This window comes from Carlito syrichta, unplaced genomic scaffold (genome assembly GCF_000164805.1).
Source record: "Carlito syrichta isolate Samal-C Ts95f unplaced genomic scaffold, Tarsius_syrichta-2.0.1 Scaffold302382, whole genome shotgun sequence".
Taxonomy (NCBI): Eukaryota; Metazoa; Chordata; class Mammalia; order Primates; family Tarsiidae; genus Carlito; species Carlito syrichta.
Window position 1 is genome coordinate 230,312 of NW_007246478.1, and position 23,251 is coordinate 253,562.

At 45.9% G+C, this 23,251-nt stretch overlaps 3 protein-coding genes across 9 annotated transcripts in view; 1 reads left to right on the plus strand and 2 right to left on the minus strand.

The window, feature by feature from the left end:
* NDRG2 (NDRG family member 2) overlaps positions 1 to 4,710 on the plus strand; it is a 9,587-nt gene extending 4,877 nt beyond the window's left edge. For all 5 annotated transcript variants that reach the window (XM_021711571.1, XM_008056484.1, XM_008056486.1 and 2 more), the window contains 10 exons: positions 1,056 to 1,116; positions 1,303 to 1,389; positions 1,575 to 1,631; positions 1,807 to 1,910; positions 2,372 to 2,416; positions 2,694 to 2,745; positions 3,000 to 3,047; positions 3,265 to 3,300; positions 3,460 to 3,511; positions 3,740 to 4,710. In XM_021711571.1, coding sequence (XP_021567246.1) covers positions 1,056 to 1,116; positions 1,303 to 1,389; positions 1,575 to 1,631; positions 1,807 to 1,910; positions 2,372 to 2,416; positions 2,694 to 2,745; positions 3,000 to 3,047; positions 3,265 to 3,300; positions 3,460 to 3,511; positions 3,740 to 3,906 — 709 coding nt within the window. In that variant the 3' untranslated portion in view covers positions 3,907 to 4,710. The remainder of the gene's footprint in view (positions 1 to 1,055; positions 1,117 to 1,302; positions 1,390 to 1,574; positions 1,632 to 1,806; positions 1,911 to 2,371; positions 2,417 to 2,693; positions 2,746 to 2,999; positions 3,048 to 3,264; positions 3,301 to 3,459; positions 3,512 to 3,739) is intronic.
* Positions 4,711 to 14,601: 9,891 nt separating this feature from the next.
* Positions 14,602 to 16,555, minus strand: SLC39A2 (solute carrier family 39 member 2). The gene is made up of 4 exons (XM_008056487.2): positions 16,288 to 16,555; positions 15,981 to 16,111; positions 15,689 to 15,739; positions 14,602 to 15,243 (listed from the first exon to the last, which is right to left on the minus strand). Exons 1-4 carry the CDS (start codon positions 16,400 to 16,402, stop codon positions 14,611 to 14,613), a joined length of 930 nt encoding a protein of 309 aa, XP_008054678.1. The 5' UTR covers positions 16,403 to 16,555; the 3' UTR covers positions 14,602 to 14,610.
* A 1,564-nt stretch (positions 16,556 to 18,119) lies between these two features.
* Positions 18,120 to 23,251, minus strand: part of METTL17 (methyltransferase like 17) — a 7,247-nt gene continuing 2,115 nt past the window's right edge. For 2 of the 3 annotated variants that reach the window (XM_008056488.1, XM_021711570.1), the window contains exons 5-14: positions 22,948 to 23,029; positions 22,379 to 22,452; positions 21,305 to 21,399; positions 20,846 to 20,916; positions 20,568 to 20,675; positions 20,267 to 20,335; positions 19,210 to 19,260; positions 18,859 to 18,951; positions 18,442 to 18,626; positions 18,120 to 18,367 (exon numbers count right to left, since the gene is read on the minus strand). In XM_008056488.1, coding sequence (XP_008054679.1) covers positions 18,262 to 18,367; positions 18,442 to 18,626; positions 18,859 to 18,951; positions 19,210 to 19,260; positions 20,267 to 20,335; positions 20,568 to 20,675; positions 20,846 to 20,916; positions 21,305 to 21,399; positions 22,379 to 22,452; positions 22,948 to 23,029 — 934 coding nt within the window. In that variant the 3' untranslated portion in view covers positions 18,120 to 18,261. Of the gene's footprint in view, positions 18,368 to 18,441; positions 18,627 to 18,858; positions 18,952 to 19,209; positions 19,261 to 20,261; positions 20,336 to 20,567; positions 20,676 to 20,845; positions 20,917 to 21,304; positions 21,400 to 22,378; positions 22,453 to 22,947; positions 23,030 to 23,251 lie in introns of all 3 variants that reach the window. The other variant, XM_021711569.1, reaches the window with a different exon arrangement.

A 23,251-nucleotide genomic window follows, 5' to 3' on the forward strand; every position in this document is an offset into this window, starting at 1 on the left:
TACACCTTTGGCCTTGGACTGAGCGTTATACTATTAGTTTGTCTTATTATGAGGCTTTCAGAATTGCAGTGAGACATGCTATCAATTTCCAAGTTTTTCCAGCTTAAAGAAACCTCTTTTGGGACTTCTTAGCCTCCATAATCATGTAGTTAAATTTCCTTAATATCTACTTATCTAATCTCTCTTATTAGTTCTGTCTCTCTGGAGAACTGTGATTAAGACAGAATTTGTACCAGTAATGGTTATAAATGAATAGAATTTTAAATATGAGCATCTTTAACTGGTTTTAAGGCTTGTAAAATTGAATCTCTAAGGTCATTATGCCTATAAATGTTAAGAACTCTCCTTCTAATAGTACAGAGAAAACTAATAGTCCATGGCATGAACTGGGATATGCAAATTTCTACATGTAATATTCTTATCAGCCACTGATAAGATGCAAGAAACTTGATGACTTTGATATTATACCTTCACTAATTTTGGAAAACCAAGGAATACATTGATATTGTTGGTTGCTTTTAATGCTGCTAGGCAAAGTCATGAAGAAAAAAGAAATTTTGGAATCCATTTCTGTGTGCCTTCAGTGAGAGTATTTTCTCCTAGACCCATAGGGCTAGAATTATTTATTTATTTATTTATCTATTTATTTTGAGTTGGAGTCTCACTCTGTCACCCAGACTGGAGTGCAGTGGCTGCTCCTGCCACTGCAGCCTTGACCTGCTGGGCTCTGGCAATCCTCCTGCCTCAGCCTTCCAAGTAGCTGGAACTACAGGCGCGCTCTACCACGCCCGGCTAATATTTGACTTATTGTAGAGATGAGGTCTCGCCAAGTTGCCCAGGTGGGTCTCGAACCCACAGGCTCAGGCAATCCACTCACCTCAGCCTCCCAAAGCACGGGATTACAGGCTGAGCCACCGAGCCCGGCTAGTATTGTGTCCCTTTCTGTCCTTAGTGCCCATGGCCTGGGGAAGGAGGGTGAGGCGTTTGAAGAGACAGGCTGTGGCAGGTTTTGGACACCAGAACCCATGAGGCATATATTTATTTCTTTTTCACAGTTTCTCTACAATAATTGGAGTTGGTGTTGGAGCTGGAGCATACATCCTGTCGAGATATGCTGTAAGAAGTAAAAATAAAAACACCTGCTGAGGGAGAGGAGGGTCCAGACTGATTAGGAGAGTCCTGTTTATTAGTGTTGTTTGGGGGAGGAAGTGGGTACGAGTGACGAGTCCAAGAGTGGGTAGGGCTCAGTGGGGAGGGGATGAGGCCATACCCTGTTTGATTTCCTTCTTTTGCTGCTCTCAGCTTAACCATCCGGACACAGTTGAAGGTCTTGTCCTCATCAACATTGATCCCAATGCCAAGGGTTGGATGGATTGGGCAGCCCACAAGGTTTGGAGGGGCCTGTGTGCTAAGACCTAGGGTGGGAATTCCTCGTATGGGTCCAGTTATGCTCTACCAGAGTAGCTGAATGGATTGAATTTCAAGGATGGGGCAAGAAAGCGAACTGTGTCACTCTGCCCGGGTCTCTTCTCCCCATAAAGTCCTGAACTTTCTCACTGGCACTCTCCTCATAGCTAACGGGCCTCACTTCTTCCATTCCGGAGATGATCCTCGGACATCTTTTCAGCCAGGTAAGTGGTTGTGGAAGATGGAGGGGGTAGAGGGGACCCCAGGGGACTTGAATGCTTGGGGTGACTTCCGTAGCTGGGACAGGATCTGGGGAGGGAAGAAGCCCTGCCTCTTTTCCTCTAGCAATTGTTGGCTTCCCTTTCCACACCTAGCTTTTCTCCCTGTTCTTTCCTTCAGGAAGAGTTGTCTGGAAATTCCGAGTTGATACAAAAGTACAGAAATATCATTACACATGCACCCAACCTGGACAACATTGAACTGTACTGGAACAGCTACAACAAGTAGGTGGGCTGTTTGTATGTGCATGTGAGAGAAATGAAGAAGTGTTAACGAGGGGTCCTGGGGAGGTACGGAGGAGAGAGGAAGTCTGGGAAGCATGCAGTGTGCAAGGTAGACGGGACTTGGTGTGCAACTAGGGGAGCTTCAGGACAGAGCCAGTGGGAAACATTGTGAGAAATTGTCCCCTTTCTCTTGTTTTTGGACTCCCAGAAGTAAGGTGACCTCTTGTCCCGTCCCCTTCCTCTCCCTTTGTTGCCCTCTGACCAGGAATCTAGGGCACAAGTGACTATAGGGGTTGTGGCTGGGATCTGCTTGCCACCTCATCCTTGGGTTTCCACTTTTAATCACCAATATTTGATCATAATTTGGGGGAGGAAGATAGATTTCTCATGGGGAAGATAGCTTTCCTCTGGATGGATAGCACTGCTTGCCTAAAATTTCTACTTTTTTAACCCCTTTCTAGCCGCCGAGACCTGAACTTAGAGCGTGGAGGTGATATCACCCTCAAGTAAGACTTTAAGAGATAAAACTTTGTCCCTCTACCTGGATCTTCCCTAGGTGCCTATCCCTTAGAAGAAGAGTCTTTTGCCAGAGAATTTCCTTGTCACCCTATCACTTCTCTCTAGGTCTTCCCCCTTTGAATCCTGTCAGTGGGGTCAGCAGGGGGAAACAGAAGACTGTTTCCTCTTCAGAGCAAGACATTTTCCATTCTTCCTACTTCTAGGAAGAGGCAGGTCGGGGAGTGTCAGGGGCTCACTGCTTTCTCCCCCATCCTGTGCCTCTAGGTGCCCTGTGATGCTGGTGGTAGGAGACCAAGCACCCCATGAAGATGCAGTGGTCAGTAGGGAATTTTTGGGCACTTGAGGGAGGGTTGGGGCCCTAGGGTTGTGCTCAGAGTGATATCTTGACAAGGAGCTACCCTGTTTGGCATAGGGAGATCAACTTTGGGGAATGAATAATTTGATTCCTGGTAAGGTGGAACTTGGTAGGGGGTTGTAGGGAAGGGACTGGGGTCTAAGTCTCTGGGTCCCTTGGAGGGGAGGGGCCACAGGGAGTGTGACCTCATTCATTCAGCCTCTTGCTTACTCCAGGTGGAGTGTAACTCAAAACTGGACCCCACCCAGACCTCGTTCCTCAAGGTCAGTAACTTGCTTCCTGGCCCGCTGTCCAGAGCCATATATCCTCTCTAGATTCAGCGGCTAAGTCTCCAGGGTCCTGCATAGGAGGAAGTGGGGTGAATGAAGATAAAACCAAAGGGGCTGGAGAGAGGACGCTAGGAAACAGACCCTTTTCTACCTCTCTGCTCATTTGACTTATGTATGTGTCACTTTTTCTGGACGACTCTCTCCTGACCAGATGGCTGACTCTGGAGGTCAACCCCAGCTGACTCAGGTGAGTACCACTGCTCTTCAGGAATGGGGAAGTAGAATAGGATATTGGTGGCACTGAACTCTGCCCTTTGCCACATACCCTGTCCCCAAATGCACAGCTCTGGGTTCTCGCTCTCCTTTGACTTCATCTCACTGTCTCCTCCTCGTCTCATTTCCACAGCCAGGCAAGCTGACCGAGGCCTTCAAGTACTTCCTGCAAGGCATGGGCTACAGTGAGTATGGGGATGGAAGCCATCATGAGGAGGAGGGATTGCTGCACTAGAGGCAGGAAGGGCAGAGGGGTGGAACCATTTTAGGTTAATTCCTGGGCTACCACCATCTGCCAAATCAAGCTCCTCGACCCCCCGGCCTAATTATAGCTGTATCCGAGCATCCCACTCTGAGTGGACAGTCCTTTGCCTACTTTCTCTCTGATTGCTTGTGCTTCCTGTCTTCCACAGTGGCCTCATCCTGCATGACTCGCCTCTCCCGGTCTCGCACAGCCTCTCTGACCAGTGCAGCATCCATTGATGGCAACCGGTCCCGCTCTCGTACCTTGTCTCAGAGCAGCGAGTCTGGGGCTCTCTCTTCTGGGCCCCCAGGGCACACCATGGAAGTTTCATGTTGAATGCCCCATGCTGCCCTAGTGTGGGATCCAGCCCACACCTCCCCCAGAACTAACCTGGGAGGTGCAGAAGGGCATTGGGCCAGAGTACGCAAGGGAAAATGGGCAGATCACATGGGAAGATGAACTTGATCTTTGATTGCTACCCTAACCTTGACCTTAACCTGTGATTCCCCTCAGCCCCTGGGAGAGGTGTTCTAATATCTCTGAGGGACCCAGACCCCTAAATGATCCTCCTCCCCCGTTTTGGAGTTGAGGTGGAGACGGCATGTATCCTTTCTCCCTGATCTAGGTGTCTGTAGATGAGGGATAAGAGGTTGTTGTAGTTGTCATGGTGCCTCCATCTGACTCTCCCTACGTACCCCGTCTTTGCAAGGGGAGGGGATTTGGGGCTGGGGCTGCATTCACCAAAGCTGATTTGGCTCCTCATGAACCCTTCAGGCCTCTGAGGGGTATGGGCCTACATGAATGTGTCGGGGGGAGACTTGCTGGTAGGCTAGTGGTCCTCAGGAGGTGACAGAAACATCCAGTGTGTAAAAAGGAAGCTGGAATGGGGGAAGGATTGGCACTGGAGCAAGAGGAAGGGGCCTGGGCCATTTGGCTGCACTAACTTTGGTAGCTATCAGTGTGCATCTAGAGTGGGCTGGGGAGGGAGCTAAGCTTGGGCCGGGTTGCTTGGGGCTTGGCATCGAGGTGGAAAGGGCTACCCTGGGGCTCTGGCCACACTGTATTATGTGTGGAGGGTGCCCTCCTGTCTCCCACAACTTCTGCTGTAACAATAAACTGTAGCGGATCAGAGCACCACTATGATCTTTGTCTGGGTGTCCCTGTATCATGCCCCTTTTCTGCCCAACTCTCACTTCTCTTCTCAAAGTGGCATAAACCATGGGAGACGCTTAGTGACAGATACTGCACAAAACATGACCACATAGAAACAGGCTTCATCCCAGTAGAATGAGATTGTCTTTGATATTGATAATATTTTCAAGCTTGAGAGAGCTGAGCTAATAGATCTTAGGAGAATCCTTATCAGTTACGGATCATTAAGCAAGGTTAGGCTGTAAGTGGTGGCTCAAGACTGTAATCCTAGCCCTGGGAGGCTGAGGTGAGAGGACTGCCTGAGCCTGCAGGCTTGAGACTAGCCTGGGAAACATAGTGAGACCTCATCTCTACAATAAGTCAAAATATTAACTGGGCATGGTAGTACACGTCTGTCGTTGCGGCCACTTGGAAGGTGGAGGCGGAAGGATCGCCAGAGCCCAGCAGGTCGACGCTGGGGTGACCATGAGCATGCCACTGCACTCCAGCCTGGGCAACGGAGTGAGACTCCAACTCAAAAGCAAAACAAAACAGAACAGAGAAAGATCATCAGGATTTCAGAGATGCCACCAACATCATGGTCTTTGAGAAAGAAGAAAGCTGACTGAAGTGCTGGAGGATATTTTTCAACCTACCTTCTTGCAGGATCCTCCCTAGGGGTCACCTAGATTTATCTGTGCCTGTTTCAATACAACTAGTAGACCAGGGCTCGTGAAGTTACTATAGGGTTTGGACTGTTCCTACTTTATTCTAATCTGAAGACTTTCAGGAGGGACACAGTATAAAGGCAGATATTCTTTGGGGAATTCCCCCTCCCCCATGGGATATGCGGGATCTGGGAGCTAATTCTGTTTGTGGTTCTGTAAATAGCTTTTTAATAAATATGAACAACAACCATCAAGAGGAATTCATATATGTTACAGCTGTTGCAGGCTGATTCTGGGGCTCTTGAAGCCCAAGAGGTAAAAAGGAGAAAGCATTTTGTATTCTTGCTGGCAACAGTACCGTGCCAGAATATTACAAGGTCATTTGCCAGACTACTTTATAGAAACCCCACAGGCAATTATACCCTTTCCTATGAGCTGAGAACTCATGCACTAGCTGACATCCTGACTGACTTGGAAGTGGTGTGTGGAACATGCTCTTGATTCTTGAGCATTTCATCGCTCTCTCCCATAGGACAGTCTGTTTTAAATGCGGTAGGCCAGGGTCAGAAGAGGGACAGGAGTATTGGGTAATCAGCAACATTATGGAGCTAGCTATTAGATGGTGAGGGTGTTGGGTGACCACACGCAGGGTAGGCAGCAGAGTGCTGAAATGACACATGAAGACGAGAAACAGAGTATAACTGGAATTGGGGCCAACTAGCTCCTAGGCTAAATATGAGAAAAGGCAAAAAACCTACAACCAGCACTGGCCTTTCCTGGCAATAGTAGCTGTTGTGCATTATTATTAGAGAAGGGAAGGCACATCTGGTTATATAGGCAACACTAGCAGGGCAATCTCTGGAAATGGGAGCAAGTTATATGTATGGGTGCGTGTGTGTATAAATGTATCATGTAGGTGGGTGAGTTTGTGAAATAGGTAGTGACTGTGTGTCTCCTGTAAATGAGGGGTCTGCTGTTCTTGACTGACTTCCCTACTTTGTTGGTCCTAGACATTCTAGTCTAGCCCATGGGGACACAGTGCCCCCCTGTGGTTGCCTGGTTCTTAGTAACTTTCCCAGGTTCATTCCTAAGGCTCCCTGTCCTACAGTCCATTGTTCTTTGTGGTTCTGTGCAGTAGCTGTATTGGGAGGTCCTGATATTATGATCAGAGCACAGAGGCTCAAGGGAGAGGTGGGGTGATTTTATAGAAGCTGAACCACAAACTCCCTACTTTTTGTCTCTGCTTCAGGTTTCTCCCCTCATTCTCAAGGAATGTCAGTTTTCCCAGATTCTAGGGATTGAAGCTGAAGATAACTAAGAGAAGATTCCATGAGAAAGAGAATAAAACCAGAGGAACAGGATGAAAAGAGTCTTATGGTCCAGATTGATAATTCTGGATTTTAGAGGGTTTATCTCTGAAGGTACATGCAAAACAGTGAGACTGCAGTAGAAGGGATAGATGTTAAACATTAAGGAATCTTTTGATGGTTTGGGAAAGTATTCGAGCAGGAGATGCCACCTTTCTAGAGAGATTTTAGGGTTAACTAGAAAGGGAGAGTCCGGGGTGTGGCGAGGGTAAATGGTTCCCTGAGCAATGTCATATGTTTGTACCCTCTATCATCACTAACGGCAGAACTTCCCCCAAACTGGTAAGCATATAGTAAAAGGAGAATACATTCTGTATTTGACATTCAACAAATCTAAGGACAGAAACTCAAAACACAATTAAAATTTTACAAATTCCACAACTGGTGCTTTGCAAGCATTCCCACAGACTGGTGCTTGGGGTTGTCATCCCTCTACACCCCTTTTGCTTCATTCTTGTCAGTGGCAATGGTCTCCACCCTCAGGTCACTGGGAGGAATGTGAGGGTGTCAGGTTGGTTGCCACATTCACACATACCAACCCACTCAGGTCTGGCAGCTGTTCCTTGTATACTATCAGACCAAGGCCAGGAGTGAGGAACTGCTTTCCGCAGTAAGGGTGGCAAGTCACTCTAGAGGGGCAAAGTGGCACAAATTGTCTCACAAGTTATTTGGAGTGCTTTGGTTTTTGTTCCTGGATGTGTCTTGTCCTCATGTGTCGATCTCTGACTGACCACCCACCTGGCTCCAGTATATTCCCATAGGCAGATGGGGAATAGCATAGAATAGGAATCAGAGTTTATCCGATTTCTGTTCTATGCTACTCCCCATCCACCTACATGATAGATTTATACACACTTTCATATGCACACATACATATTTTGCTCCCATTTCCAGAGATTGCCCTGCTAACAGTTGCTATGTAGGCAGATGTGCCTACTCTTCCATAATAATGCAAAACAGTACCTATTGGCAGGAAAGGCCAGTGCTGGTGTAGGTTTTTTGCTCTTTTTCGTGTTTCGCCTAGGAGCTCATTGGCTCCAATGATTCCAAGTATTCTCTGTTTCTTTTCTTCACTTGACATCCTACCATTCAGAGCAAACACTTAGCAAAGGAAAGATGGGGAGTTTAAAAGGTTATTTCAGAGAAAAATTCATGGGTGGCAGAAATGGAAAGTTGGCTCTAGGAAGGAGGCATTTGGAGGTCTAATTCTTCTATGTACTTTCTGTTTACGTATATTAAAAAATACATGCATGAGGGTAGAGAATGAAGGGTGGGGAAGGGGGGCAGGGACTGAAAAATGGAAAATTGTCACATAAACTCTATTTCAACTAGTTTTCTCTCATCCCTTTTCCAACCCTGCATGCTTTCCCTGATTTTTTTTGGGGGGGGGGTCAGAGTCTCACTCTGTTGCCCAGGTTGGAGTGCAGTGGACACTCACAGCTATTGCAGCCTCGACCTGCTGGGCTCAGGTGATTCTTCTGCCTCAGTCTTCCAAGTAGCTGGAACTACAGGCATTCTACACCACGCCTGGCTAATTTTTTTGGTTTTTAGTTGGAGTCTTACTCTGTTGTCCAGGCTGGGGTGCAGTGGCATGCTCATGGATATCCCAGCGTTGACTCGCTGGGCTCCAGCGATCCTTCCATCTCAGCCTTCCAAGTAGCTGGAAATACAGGCATGTGCTACCATCCCCGGCTAATTAAAAAAAAATTTTTTTTTTAATGTAGAGATGAGGTCTCGCCAAGTTGCTGGGGCTGGTCTTGAACCTGCGGGCTTAGGTAATCCACTTGCCTCAGTCTCCCAAAGTGCTGGGATTACAGCCTGAGCCACTGAACCCGACCTAATTTTTTTTTTTTTTATTGTAGAGATGAAGTCTCACCAAGTTCCCCAGGCGAGTCTCAAACCCGCGGGCTCAGGCAATCCACTCACCTCAGCCTCCCAAAGGCGCGGGATTATAGGCTGAGCCACCGAGCCCGGCTTCCAGCCTTCTTGTTTTCATCTGATTTAGAAGTCACGTTCATCCTCTGTTCCCTTCTAGTCCTCTTTGGCTCTTTGGTGGGAATTTTTATCTTTTGGAAACAGATTATTTCCGCGTCCTGGTCCTGATGTTCTCTCCTGATAATCTTGACATGGAGCCATTCTCTAGCTTTATTCCAGGTCTTAATACAATGTGGTTCAAACTAACATGGTTCTGGTCATAGTGGGTAAGAATTTTGGAGGAAAAAAAGGAAATGGCCGGAAAGAAAGCATTGATGGCTGAGTGCAGAGGAGACTAAAAGGGGAATTCAAGGGATCCTGGGATACGAGAAGGCAGAGAGTGCATGACTCACCCATGCTTGATATAGCCCAACCTCAACCTCATCTACCTCAAATGCTGTCAGCATCAGTGACTCAGGACATGGTGAAGGGCCCCAACAGTCTAATGCACTCTTCCTGAAGTCTCCTTTCTATAGCTGTACAAATCTGCACTAGAAGTAACTCTCTGGCTTCCATATAATCATGTAACTATTTTTTTTTTTTTTGAGTTGGAGTCTCACTCCATCACCCAGGCTAGAGTGCAGTGGCACACTCACGGCCACCCCAGTGTCGACCTGCTGGACTTGGGTGATCCTTCCACCTCAGCCTTCCAAGTAGCCGGAACTACATATGCATGCTACCATGCCTGGCTAATTTTTGTTTTATTGTAGAGATGAGGTCTCATCAAGTTCCCTGGACTGGTCTCAAACCTGTGGGCTCAGGCAATCCACTCGCCTTGGCCTCCCAAATTGCTGGGATTATAGGCTGAGCCACCGAGCCTGGTCATCATGTACCTTTCAATTCATTCCATTCAAAGTCCTGGCAAGATCACTTAAGTTGAAAGTAGAAGAGAATGGATGGTGTGATGGTGTGAGGGACATCTGTTTGCAGCTCTAGGTAGATCTCTTTATTATGCTCTGTGCCCCATGAGGCTGGCCGGTCTGCGATGCACTAACAGACATTTTTTTGTCCTCTGACATCTGTTTGGGTTCACACAGTAAGAGACACTGGCAGTAGGTCAGACAGTAGGAGAGTGAGTTTCTCCTCTGGCCCCTGCATGTTGGTTGCATCCCTCTACCAAAGGCCACAGCTCTTACTGAAAGGTCCTCTCCAGTTTCTTGTAATTGCTCCTTTCTCTTCAGCCTAGGTAACAGCATTGCTATTACTCAGCCCCAGGGTGTTGGACCATCATTTGTTGCTTTCTTCAAATCCTGCCCATACCTTACTAATTACTCCCTGTATTAACCTTGCCTCCATTGTCCAGTGTACTTTCTGCTTTCTTCAGATCCTAACATCTAGGTTGGGAACATGGGAGAGGTTGGTAGGTAAAGATAAGGAAGGAGAAGAGAATCTGTCTCTTGAGCTTCTCTTAGAATCATAGAAACAAGGCCTTGAAGCACAGCTATTAATAGCTATGTGGTCAAATCATTTAATTTTTCTGAATGCCAGTTTCCCTAGAGTTACTATGGAATAATGTCTACTTGTTGAGGTTGTAAGGATGTGATACTATATGTGAAAGCAATAGTATAGTCCCTGGCACATAGCAACTGCTCAGTGTAGATACTATAATATCATCATTACACACTGTTCTGAGTGTGTTACATTTTACTGTATTTAATATTGAAAGGAAAACACAATAGGAAGGGGCTTCAGGGAAATTATTTCCTGTGTTAGGCACCCCTCTCTCTCACTCTCATTTTTCTGAAGCTTATCTTCACACTGAACTCTGGGTGTATAGGCTGGGCTTGTGAGGAGGTTTGCATTTCTTACTTTGTAGGGAAGAGAATAGGATCCACAGGAGACAAACACTGAGATAAGAATGAAATGCAGGAAACTTGGTCCATGTTACGGTTTCCACACTGAAAATACTAGAAGGGTCAAACTAATGAGGGTAACAGCTCACAGGGCACATTTCCTCTTTCCCTGTTTCTCTATCTAAAGTCTGAGATATTTCTCCTTCTCATGAGTTGGGGGTTAGGCAACAGTCTTCCTGTTCCTCTTTAATTCCAGATAACCTGCTTTTGTATTTGTCCTTAGCAGTTTTTAAGAGAAGCAACACAGGGCAGGGGTTATTCAAACTGAAAGGCAATTGGTAGGACAGGCAGAAAGAAAGTCACTAAGTTGTGGCAGAGTCAAGTAATCACCCCAGGCATTTACCTGGCGCCTTTCTCCCTCTCTAAACACACTGCTTTTTAATCCCACTGCACGAGGCAGACAGAAGGAGAAAAAGCTTGAAAAAGAGCAACGATGTCCCTGAGGCCACAAAGGACTCAGTGTGAAAAGTAGGAACCTGAGAGAAAAAGACTCCATGTAGCCTGATCTCAAAAGTCTGTTGGACTAGTCAGAGCAGTATGGCAAGAGAAGGAAAAGTGGAAGTTAAATTATCACTTTTTGGGGATGATATGATTATATATCTAAAAAACCCTAAAGAGTCAGTCAAAAACCTCCTCACACTGATAAATGACTTTGGTAAAGTCTTGGGTTATAAGATCAATACGTGAAAGACAGTTGCATTTCTATACATCAACAACAAGCAGGCTGAGAACCAAATAAAAAGCACAATCCCATTTACAATAGCTACAAAACAACAACAACAAAAAACTTTGGCATTCACGAAACCAGAGAAGTTAAAGATTTATTTATTTACTTATTTTTGAGTTGGGGGTCTCACTCTGCCACCTAGGCTGGAGAGCAGTGGCCCGCTCATGGCCACTGCCATCTCAACCTGCTGGGCTCAGGTGATCCTTGCACCTCAGCCTCCCAAGTAGCTGGGACAACAGGCACGTGTCACCAAGGTTGGCTAATTTTTTGATTTATTGTAGAGACAAGGTCTCGCCAAGTTGCCCAGGCTGATCTCGAACCCCTAGTCTCAGGCACTCCTCTTGCCTCAGCATCCCAAAGTGCTGGGATTACAGGCTGAAGCCAACGCACCTGGCTGAGAAGTGAAAGACTTTAACAACAATAACTACAAAACTCTTCTCAAGGAAATCAAGGATGATACAAACAAATGGAAAAAGCATCCCATGCTAATGGAATGGGAGAACCAATACTGCCAAGAGGTCCATCCCACCCAAGGCAATCTACAGATTCAATGCAATACTTACCAAATTTCCAACATCATTTTTCACAGACCTAGAAACTAGATACAGAAATTCAAATGAAAGCAAAAAAGAGCATGAAAAGCAATCCTCAGCAAAAGGAACAAAGTTGGAGGTATCACACTTTCAGACTTTAAGCTTATTACTAGTCTATAGTAACCAAGATGGCATGTTACTGGTATAGAAATAGGTATATAGACCAATGGAAAAAGAAAGAGATACCAGAAATAAAACCATGGTCCCTCAACCAACTCGTCTTTGACAAAGCCATCAATAACAAACACTGGGGAAAGGAAGCCATATTTAGAAAGTGGTGCTGGAAAAACTGGGTAGCCACATGTAGAAGAATGAAAGTGGACTCCTACCTATCACTGTATACAAACATCAATTCAAAATGGATCAAGGACTTAAATGTAAAACCTCAAACTATAAAAATCTTAGAAGAAAACATAGGGAACACCCTTTTGAACATCAGAGTAGACAATGAATTCATAGCCAAGTCTTCAAAAGTCACTGCAACAAAAATTAATATAGGCAAGTGGGACCTTACCAAACTGAAATCATCAAGAGAAATCATCAAGAGAATTAGGAGACATCCCACAGAATGGGAAAAAATATTTGTAAACTATGCATCTCACAAAGGTCTAACAACCAGGATCTACAAGGAACTCAAACAAACTGAAAGGAAAAAAACTCCATTAAAAAGTGGACAAAAAGCTGGGCTCGGTGGCTCAGCCTGTAATCCCGTGCTTTCGAGGTGAGGTGATTGCCTGAGCCCGAGGGTTTGAGACCTGCCTGGGCAACTTGGCGAGACCTCATCTCTACAATAAATCAAAAATTAGCTGGACGTGGTAGCGCGCACCTGTAGTTCCAGCTACTGGGAAGGCTGAGGCGGAAGGATCGCTGGAGCCCAGCAGGTCGAGGCTGCGGTGGCTGGGAGCGGCCACTGCACTCCAGTCTGGGCAACAGAGTGAGACTCCAACTCAAAAAAAAAAAAGTGGACAAAGAAGCCAGGCACGGTATCTCACACCTGTAATCCCCACACTTTAGGAGGCAGAGGCGAGAGGATTGCCTGAGCTTGGGCTTCGAGACCAGTTTGAGCAACTTGGCAAGACCTCATCTTTACAATAATCAAAAAATTAGCCAGGCATGGTGGCGTGTGCCTGTGGTTCCATCTGCTTGGAAGGCTGAGGCAGAAGGATTACCTGAGCTTAGGAGGTCAGGACCATGGTGGCTGTGAGCGTGCCACTGCACTCTAGCCTGGGTGACAGACTCTGACTCAAAAAAGTGGACAAAGAACATGAACAGATACTTTTCAAAAGAAGATACAAACACCCAACAAACATATGAAAAAATGCTCAGTCTCACTAATCATCAGAGAAATGCAAATCAAGACTATAATGAGATACCACCTAACACTGGTAAAAATGGCTATCATTAACAAGTCAAAAAACAACAGGTGCTGGCAAGGCTGCAGAGAAAAGGGAATGCTTCTACACTGTTGGTGGTTCAAACTCTACAGAAAGCAGTGTGGCCATTTCTAAAAGAACTAAAAATTAGACTTCTATACAGTCCAGCAATCCCTCTCCTGTAAATATGCCTGGAGGAACATAAATCCTTCTACCAAAAAGACACCTGCACATACATGTTTATTGCTGCACCATTCACAATAGTAAAAACATAAAACCAACTCTAGATGCCCACCATTTTGTTTGGCTAAACAAAATGTGGTATAAATACATGATAGAATACAATGCAGCCAAAAGAAAACAAAATCATGGTCTTTGCAGCAACTTGGATGCAGTTGGAGACATCATACTAAGTAAACTATCACAGAAACAAAGAACTGAATATCGCATATTCTCACTTATAAGTGGGCTCTGAAGACTAGTCACAGTAGCACAAGAGTGGAATTGGCAGACACTGGGCACTGCTAGGGGAGGGAGGGGCCACATAAAACAACACAAAAGGTACCTGGTCCACGGTAAAGGGAAGAAAAGGCCAGTGAGAAACCCTAACATCATCTGCATGCAGTTTCCTTATGTAGCAAACCCTTAATTGTATCTCAAAGTTTAAAGTTACTCATGACTCTAAAAAAAATTTTTAAAAAGAAAAGTCTGTTGGACGTATTATGGGTGGCTGATGATTGGTTTGGGGAGTGGGGTAAGTACAGTTAGGATAGGAAAAGAATCGATGCTCTCAGCTTCTGTTTTTAAACTTATTTCCCTTTAAATGCTGGGAGCTCTGCCTCATTTTCTCAACTCCTGTTTGTAAGGTGGGAGGAAACTGTTGGAATTTTAGCCAGGTTCCCAGTCTGGGGGTGTGGCCAGCAACTCACAGGATGGCTAGAGGCCCTGATTCCAGCAGAAAATGCTGCATTCAACACTCACCCTTTCCATACCCCATTCTGACATGTCTTGTACCAGGCAGCTTCCAGGCAACCAGGAGAAATGAAATACAAGATGGCTGAAGGAGAAGGGCAAAATGGACATTTAATTACACACGGTAGTATAAATGGGACAGGAATCAAATCTGGAGTGTCTCTACACCAATTCTCCAGTTAACAGACACTCAACCTAAATGTGCTTTTCTCAGTCATGGATGCAAAATGAGATCTCATGTCAGGAAAAGCTAGTGTCCAGTCCATGAGAATGTCATTTAGTCTCAGTGAAGACACGCAGGAGGGTCAAAACCATTTGGGAGGCCTCTCCTGGGGATAGGGAGGTTGTTCTAGACAGGTCTATCAGAAAAGTTGGAAACGTCTCAGGCCCATAAAGCAATAAAGGCCATGAAGGCAAAACCAGCAGCTACACAGCCCCACTTGGCTAGAGGGGCCTCAGGACCAGCTAGCTCCCGGGGCAAAATTTCTAGGAAAGTGACATACAGGAATGTGCCAGCCGCCACACACTGTAAAACAGCCTGGACCAAGCCTTGCCCCCCTTCAGAGTTTCCTCCAGCCACAGCCAGCCCTAGGGCTAGGCCCACAGGGGACATGAGTGCTAATGATAGTATGGAGAACACGGCCCATCGTGACCCAGTGCCTAACTGCACGAGCCTCATTCCCACGCCAAACACTATGATCCCCTTATGAGCCAGGACAGCAAGACAGAGCTGGACAGTAGCTGCTACTGTTGGCTGCAGCCCCACAGCTAGACCTTCAAACACCGAGTGAAAGGAGAGTGAGAGCAAGAGGATGAGGGCCCGGAGGGGACCCCATGAGGGTGAGGGTTGAGGTCCATGGCTGTGGAGTTCAAGGACGTGAGCCTCATGTGATGCCTCCTCCTGCATGGTTGATCCTTTACCAGTCCCAGGACAGCACTGCAACACCAGTGACTCCAAAAAGAAGACAAAGAAGAAGCCCAGGGAGATGATGAGCTCTCCATAGGGATACTCCACCTAGGAATGGAAAGAGAGGCTGTGTGATGAGAAAGGAAGGGAACACAGTACGTTGGATGGACATGGAATTGGGAGATGGAAGAGAACGGGAAAACGTGGCAATAGATCATCAGAAAGGGTAGGGGAATGAAGCCAAGAGCGGGCATGCACATGGAACAAGGAAACAGGGACTATGGGACACATTATCAGTAGGGTTGGAAATATAAAAAAATGAAGTGAAGCATGTTAGGGGGTCCAGGGAAAGAATGAGAGAGTAAACCAAGAGGTTTTTCTGGGTTCCATAAACTCAGGAGGATTCAATTGGCTCCTCCTGTCCTCCACAATGCCTGAGCTGGGGAGAAGGGATTCTTGGTATTTCTCACATACTCCTCTCAAGAGGGTCTGGATATGAAACGACTGGTTCACTTCATATCCCTGAAGATAGGGGCTGGTGGGAGATACTTACATGAGCTGAATAAGCATCACCAGTAGAATTTTGCTCACTTGCTGTTCCATTCTAGGGAGAAAGCAGAAACAGATGTGGAATAAAGCAGCTCGGCTTGCTGTCCTGTTCCTTCAGCAATACTACTTTCCTTCAAGCCCAGTCTGACCTGCTCTCATCATTCCACATAAGACCTGTCTTCTTCCCTGTAGTTCCACCCATGTCCTTGGCTCTATCACTTTTCCTGCTTTCTTCCCTGGGTTCTGTTTATCATTCTGGCCTCACAGCCCTGCGGCTCAGCATCTCTGCGGCTCACCTGCACCATGACCTTCTGGATCTCTGAATCAATTTCCTCCAGGGCTTCAGCAGTCATGTGCATCAGGCCTGCTCCCAGGAAAACACCGGCAGAAACGCAGCCCAGGAGGCTGAGGATCCGCTGGTGACGACCTAAAAAGAAGCAGAAGTTACAACCCCACTGGCAGTGAAGAGATAGGCAAAGGTAAGGAGCAACAGGTAGCACCCAATACCCCAAGCGTGGGGGTGTTGAGAGAATCAGAGCAAGGCATCAGGATAGGGTGGAGGTGAGACTCAAGCTATGGAAGAGAGGTTGGGATAGGGCTAACCTGTGGCTGCAGCAATCTGGAACCATTTGAAGCAGATGGGAATAAGGCCACAGCCCAGAGTGAGGGTCAGCAGGGCAAACAGGCAGCCAATTTTCACTCCTAGTAATGTCTCCATCTCTGGAGTGTAGAATGAGCAGAGGACTCAGGACGAGAAATGGTATTATAATCTTTGGAGCCGAAGTGGTATCTTAGGTGGTCGAAGGTGGAGTATCCACTCCCGTTTCGGGAGACTGTTGGTATCTTCTTTCTGTTCTGTTCACCTCTGCTTGCGCCACATTGCATAGCTGACTTGGGCCCTGCCCCAGCTTCCCTCCCTCCCCCTACTTGGAGGCCCCTCCCCTGACTACGCCTTCCTGAGCTTGGAAACCAGAAACTCCAGACTCCCTGTCAGGCACAGCCCTGTGCTGTGTTTTCTTCAATGACATGACTAATTCAAGGGCTGTGGATAGTCTTAGTTCATGCCTGGGATTGGTTTGATCCAGAAAAGAAGTTTATGGTAGCTACTTACCAGTTGTTTTTTTGTTGGGGACAACCTGGTCCTGCCTCAGGACATTTGATCTAAGCCTTTCATACCCTCTCCACGCCATCCCAAGTCTTATAAATTGCAGTGCTGATACTTGAACTGTACCCTTTCAGAAGGGATTTGGGGCCACCTGGAGGTAAAGAGGTGGGGCTCAGAGGTGGTGCTGCTGCCACTCTATGGGAACTAGTAGGGGAGGGGACTCCTCTTCCTGTAACCCCAGAAAAATAGCTCCAGGCATAGAAATGTCCAGTGGTGAGTTGAGATTTCTGGCATTACAACACTACTACTGTCACGACTGTCACAACTTATGACTGTGCCCGTTTCCTGATAAGAACTGTGGGAGAGGAACTGTGGGAGAGTTTTAAGACAAAGGAAGTTGCTCTAGGTCCAAACTAGCAAGGCCTGGGAGAAAACAAATGAACTGAGTAAATGGAAGGATACTGCCTGGAGACACAGGCATAGAGATGGAAGATTCAGTCCTGATGGGGATGAACTCTTGCGGGAAATGCATGGGGCAAACTCTAGGGTAGCTGAGAGAGACCCTGGGGAAGGCAGAAGGGAAGGAGACAGAAGAAAAGAGACTAGGCAGCTGCTAGCTCCCCTATTCAGGTGGCCCACATAGCAACCCTGAGACCTGTTGAGCCAGTTCTCAGAGAGCTGGGGGCGGCTTTCCTCACTACTCCAGATTATCTTCCTGGGGAAGTCTTGGACTCTGGTAGTAGTATTCTTATGAGAGTGAGCTTAAGATCTATGTGAGAAGTTTAGCACCGAAAATCTGAGGATTTTCTTCATTACAGAATAGGCCAGGGCATTTGAACTCTATAACTTTACTTTATTTTTAGAGATGGGTCTCTTGCCCAGGCTGGAGTATAGGGGCTTTATCATAGGTCACTGCAACCTTGAGCTCCTGGGTTCAAGTGGCCCTCCTATCTTAGTCTCTCCAGTAGTTGGGACCACAGATACATGCCACCATGCCTGGCTTCTATACCTTTTAAGAATCTCAAGGCTGGGCATGGTGGCTGAAGCCTGTAACCCCAGCACTTTGGGAGACCGAGATGGGAGGATTGCCTGAGCTCAGGGTTCGAGACCAGTCTAGGCAACATGGTGAAACCTCATCTCTACAATAAATCAAAAAATAAGCTGGGTATTGTAGCATGTGCCTATAGTTCCAGCTACTTGGAAGGCTGAGGTAGAAGGATCGCCTGAGCCGAGCAGGTCGAGGCTGTGGTGGCCAGAAGCGGCCACTGCACTCCAGTCTGGGTGACAGAGTGAGACTCCAACTCAAATTTTAAAAAGTCACAAAATCCACTTCCCTTCTTTAAAAATTTATTGTTGTTATTATTAAAATCTCAAACACAGACATATGGGAGTACCAGCATTCCCACCCTGGATGCCAGGTAGCTTCAGTCTCAGCAAACATGATAGAAGAAAAAACTTGTTACATATCCTTGTCAATTTTCAGGAGGATCTTCAGCAGAGGATGGAGAAAGCTCAGATGCAGTGATCACAGGTAAAAGATCTCCCCAGGAGCTGACACGAGCACACCGATACAAATCCCTATGGAAAAGAGACATCAATGCGGGCTATAGGTTCCTGCCACATCCCACTAATTTTGGTGACATCTGCTATACCTGCCATGCTGGCGGGCTGTGATCACAGCATGCTGCATATGCCCATCTGGACAGCACAGGTGACAATGCACATGGCGAGGGCGCTTAAGGATAGGTTGAGTGATTCGGGGCCAGCGATTAGCCTCCTCTGGAGCTCCCCGGGCAAGAATCACCATAGAGAACCTTTCCTCCCTTGGTTTCTTGTTCTAAGATAAGGACATAGAGTCTGTTAACAGGAAAAAGATATGGCAAAAAGATTTTTATGTACTTTCCCTTAATTCCTGCAGTACTTTTTCATGTGGTATAAATCATATACAAGTAGGTCCTTAAGTTTCCAGGCTATTCTATGAATTCTCCAACTCCCTCCACCTCTGATTCTTTTTCTTCCTGCTTTCCGAGGCTATGTTCTCCCTGCTGCAATATCTCCAAGGTACATACCCAGCTGAAGGGGATGGGATGGTAAGCCTGGGATAAGCTACAGGCCAAGGGCTTAGAGGCTGTCAACTGCGGACAAGGAAGTTCATGGGGACACTGTGAACATACATTAAAAACATGAGTTAAGAAAAAGAACCATTAAAAAAAAAAGAAAAGAAAAAGAGCCATTGATCATAACTTAAAAACCAAGAATGAGAGAGTTAAGAGGGGTCAGGAAGAGAGCCAGAGAAATCATTAGGTAGGAACTGGATAGGAACACGAGGCAGTGGAGAGTGGCTTAGTTTTCTCTGCCACTTTTCCTGGTCACAACTGAGTTCAGATCTATGTGCTAGGACAGACAGAAGTAATACTCACAGGTGCAAAGACAAAACCAGGTCGAGGGTCCAAAGGTGACTTCTCTCTTGTCTTAAATCAAAGAAAATCAAACAAATAAAACTATGCCTGAAGGGTTAGTTTTCATAACTCAATTTCTGCAGTCAGTAAATTGAGGATTCCTTTAACATTCAATTCTAATAATGATTAACTATGTCCTTTGAATTAAGCTGGCTGCATCTTTAATACTCCAAACAAAGAACGTTCTCTTTGCAGGAGAAAGACAGAAGTTTGGCACAATATATGTACACTCCCTTGTCAGCAATGTCCACTCTAAAAAAAATTCCACTCCAGGACAATTAAATTTATGATTTATACTGAAGGCTGGGCACGGTGGTTCCCGCCTATAACCCCGGCACTTTGGGAGGCGGAGCTGAGAGGACTGCCAGAGCCCGTGGGTTTAAGACCAGCTCGGGCAACTTGGTGATACCTCATCTCTACAATAAATCAAAAAATTAGCTGAGCATGGTGGTGTGTGCCTGTAGTTCCAGCTACTTGGAAGGCTGAGACAGAAGGATCATCTGAGCCCAGCAGGTCGAGGCTGCAGTGGCCAGGAGCGTGCCACTGACCTCCAGCCTGGGTGACAGTGAGACTCTAACCCCCCCAAAAGCACACACAAATATATATATATATATATATATATACACACACACACACACATACTGGTTGTCCTACAGTGACAAAGTTCTTGGCTCAGCAATGCCCCTGATTAGGAATCAGTAAACTTTCTTTTAAAGGGTCAGAGAGTGGGTAACATCTGTCTCTGTCCCAGCTACTCAACTCTGCTATTTGTAGTGTGAAAGCAGTCAGAGACAAGAGGCACGAACAAGCATGGCTCATAAAAAAACAGGTGGCAGGTTGAATTTGATCCACAAACCCTTATTTGCCAACCACCATTCTGTATCATCATGACTTCATATGGCCAAGTTTCCTAAGAGTCAAATTTACCATTGTATGAACAGAGTCTCTTTAGTTTTCAAGGGAGCAACAGTAATTGGTGACAGATGGGTAGGGGAAGGAGCGAAGGAAGGAACCTTACCTTAAGGACCAGGTCCCTGGCATCCATGAGAAGGCGGTGCCCAGCTTTTGTTCCATTCTCCACTAATACCTGTTCATGAATGGGGAACATAAGCAGAAGCCCTGAATTACATGAAAGTATCAATGTCAATAGCTCTGTAAGAGCAAACACAGATGGAAATGGGCATGGGGATGGAGACCCTTAAAGAGGGACAGAGAAACCCACAGAGCAGAAAAATATTCAAGAATGAAGACAAAAAAGGAAAGACATGAAATCCTTGAAGCTGCTTTAAACTTGAGGGGAAAATGTGACTTCAACTCACCAGGAAATGACTTGTCTTGCGCCACAAGGTTTGAATTACCTCAGTACGGTCAGCCTTGCTGGGCAGTTCACTTAAGGAAAAGGCTGATACTATCACATCAAATTGTACCTGAGAAGCAAGACAAGGAACATGACAGACCCAACATCTCTCAATTCTGAGAGTGCAGCAAAATTCTATCTCCCAAATTTATTCTAACACTGAGTGCTGGGTTGCAAAGCTAGGGCTATAGTTTTCCATCTACAAAATTTCACATTTAGAACACTCTAAATACTACTTGCCTTGGGTGATACTGGTAGAAACTGTCTGAAAAAGACACCTGGAATATGAGGCTCCCCAGAATCTGAACCATCTGTGGAGGAAAAAAGAGACATGGCAACTATGAGGGTATAGGAAGTCAATAGCCACGGGTATAAATTGAAGAGGTATCCAGACAAGACACCTGGCCCTGAGAATGACAAATACTAGGTAAGAGTGAAATGCAATAATGTAAGTAAATACTAAAACGGGCAGTGAAAACATCAGAGCTCCTGTCTTGTTAACTTTACCCAACCCATCCTTGTTCCAGCAAAGACTTCTAGCATCCTCTACTTTCTAACTGACCACAGGACAGAAGACCAGATTAATCTTAACTTTTATTACCCCTCCCCCATTTCCTAATAAAACACCGTTTCTAGAACTCTTTTGCTTTCTTAACTTCCTTAACTTTGGAAGTAGCCTTCTTTGTAGCCTGTTCTCACCTTTCAGTAGTTTTTCTGCCAAATCCAACATAGCAGCTGAACTGTCCACACACATATACTCATGTAGGCTCTGGCCCCAAGTACTGTGAGCAGCCCTAAGATGGTAAAATATAAATCACTAATTCTTGTGACAACGAGTCATCCCTTTTGAGTTGGAGTCTCATTCTGTCATCCAGGCTGGAGTATAGTGACACACTCATGGCCACTGCAACCTCGACCTGCTGGGCTCAGGCGATCCTTCCACCTCAGTCTTCCAAGTAGCTAGAACTACAGGTGTGAGCCACCACATCTGGCTAATTTTTTGATTTATTGTAGAAATGAAGTCTTGCCAAGTTGCCCAGGTTGGTCTCGAAATCCTAGTCTCAGGCAATCCTCTTACCTTGGCCTCCCAAAGTGCTGGGGATTACAGAATTGAACCACTGCGCACGGCCGAGAAACTTTCTTTAACCCTGTGTTTGTTAGTTCTAGCTTTAGAGCCATACTTACTACTCCAGTATCAAGAGACTGGGAAGCCAGAGAGAAAATAGGAAAGTTGGGAACCTAGACTGTTTCTGCCCTCAGATTAGGCAAGGCGGAAGAAGGTATATACGGATTGGGGCCAGAAAGTAAAGACATGTCAATGACAAAAGGCTCATGTTGAGAAAGATTGAAAAGGAAAAAAATTTCATATAGGGTATAGGTTTTATATATCAGTCAAAATTATTTTATCTACAAAAAGTTTTTTGAGTCTGCCTTTTTTAAAGGAGTTGTAAATGAAAAAAGAAAATAATAATATTGGCTGGGCACAGTGGCTCAGCCTATAATCCCAGAACTTTGGGAGGCTGAAGCGAGAGGATTGCCTGAACCCTGGGGTTTGAGACCAGCTGGGTAACTTGGTGAGATCTCGTCTCTACTATAAATCAAAAAATAAGCCGGGCGTGGTAGCACATGCCTGTAGTTCCAGCTACTTAGAAGACTGAGGCGGAATTATCACCTAAGCCCAGCAGGTCAAGGCGGCAGTGGTTGTGAACGTACCACTGCATCCCAGCTTGGGTGACAGAGTGATATTCCAACTCAAAAAAAAAAGTTACTCACCAGGTGACAGAACCAGTACCCGAGCCAAAGTCCATCAGGGTTTGTGGCTGAAACTCTGGAATTCGAGCCCTGATCTGAAGAAATATAAATACCGCGAAATAGGTTCATTAGATACTTATTTAGGGTCTTTGTAAATATGAATTAGGGGACTATGACAGAGGAAGCGACATGTGAATGTATTATGAGAATCGATGTAAATACAGAATAGGAAGCTCTTAAAGCAGTGGTTCTAAGCCTTTTTTGGATAACAGAGTCTTTCCAGAGAATAAAGAGAGCCTGTTTATTAATTTTTTCAACTTAAACATTTTTTTTAGAGGTAGGGCCTCACTCTGTCATCCATGTTGGGTGAAGTGGAGATCACCACTCACTTCAGTCTTGAACAGGGCTCAAGTAATCCTCCTGCCTCAGCCTCCCAAGTAGCTGGGACTATAGGCATGTGCCACCATGCCTGGCTGACAGCCTCTTTAAAAAAGGCATATGAAATGTCCCAAGAATATCTAACCTAGAAAACTACTTTATGATAAAGGGAACTGATGATAAAAGGGTTCTGGTTGGAAGTTGAATTTCACCTCATGGAATGCTCTGGAGACTGCTGCAAAGCCACCATCCAGTCTTGCTGCCATATACACCAGGCTGAGTCCCTCATTGTAGCTGCCATAAAAACAAGAGAGTCATACCCATAGGGAAATAACCTCAATCCCATAGTTACCCTAGTTATTTTTGGAAAATGACATCTTGGGAAAGGGTTCTGCCTCTTTTTTTTTTTGAATTGGAGTCTCACTGTCGCCCAGACTGGAGTGCAGTGGCTGCTCCCGGCCACCGCAGCCTCGACCTGCTGGGCTCTGGCGATCCTTCCGCCTCAGCCTTCCAAGT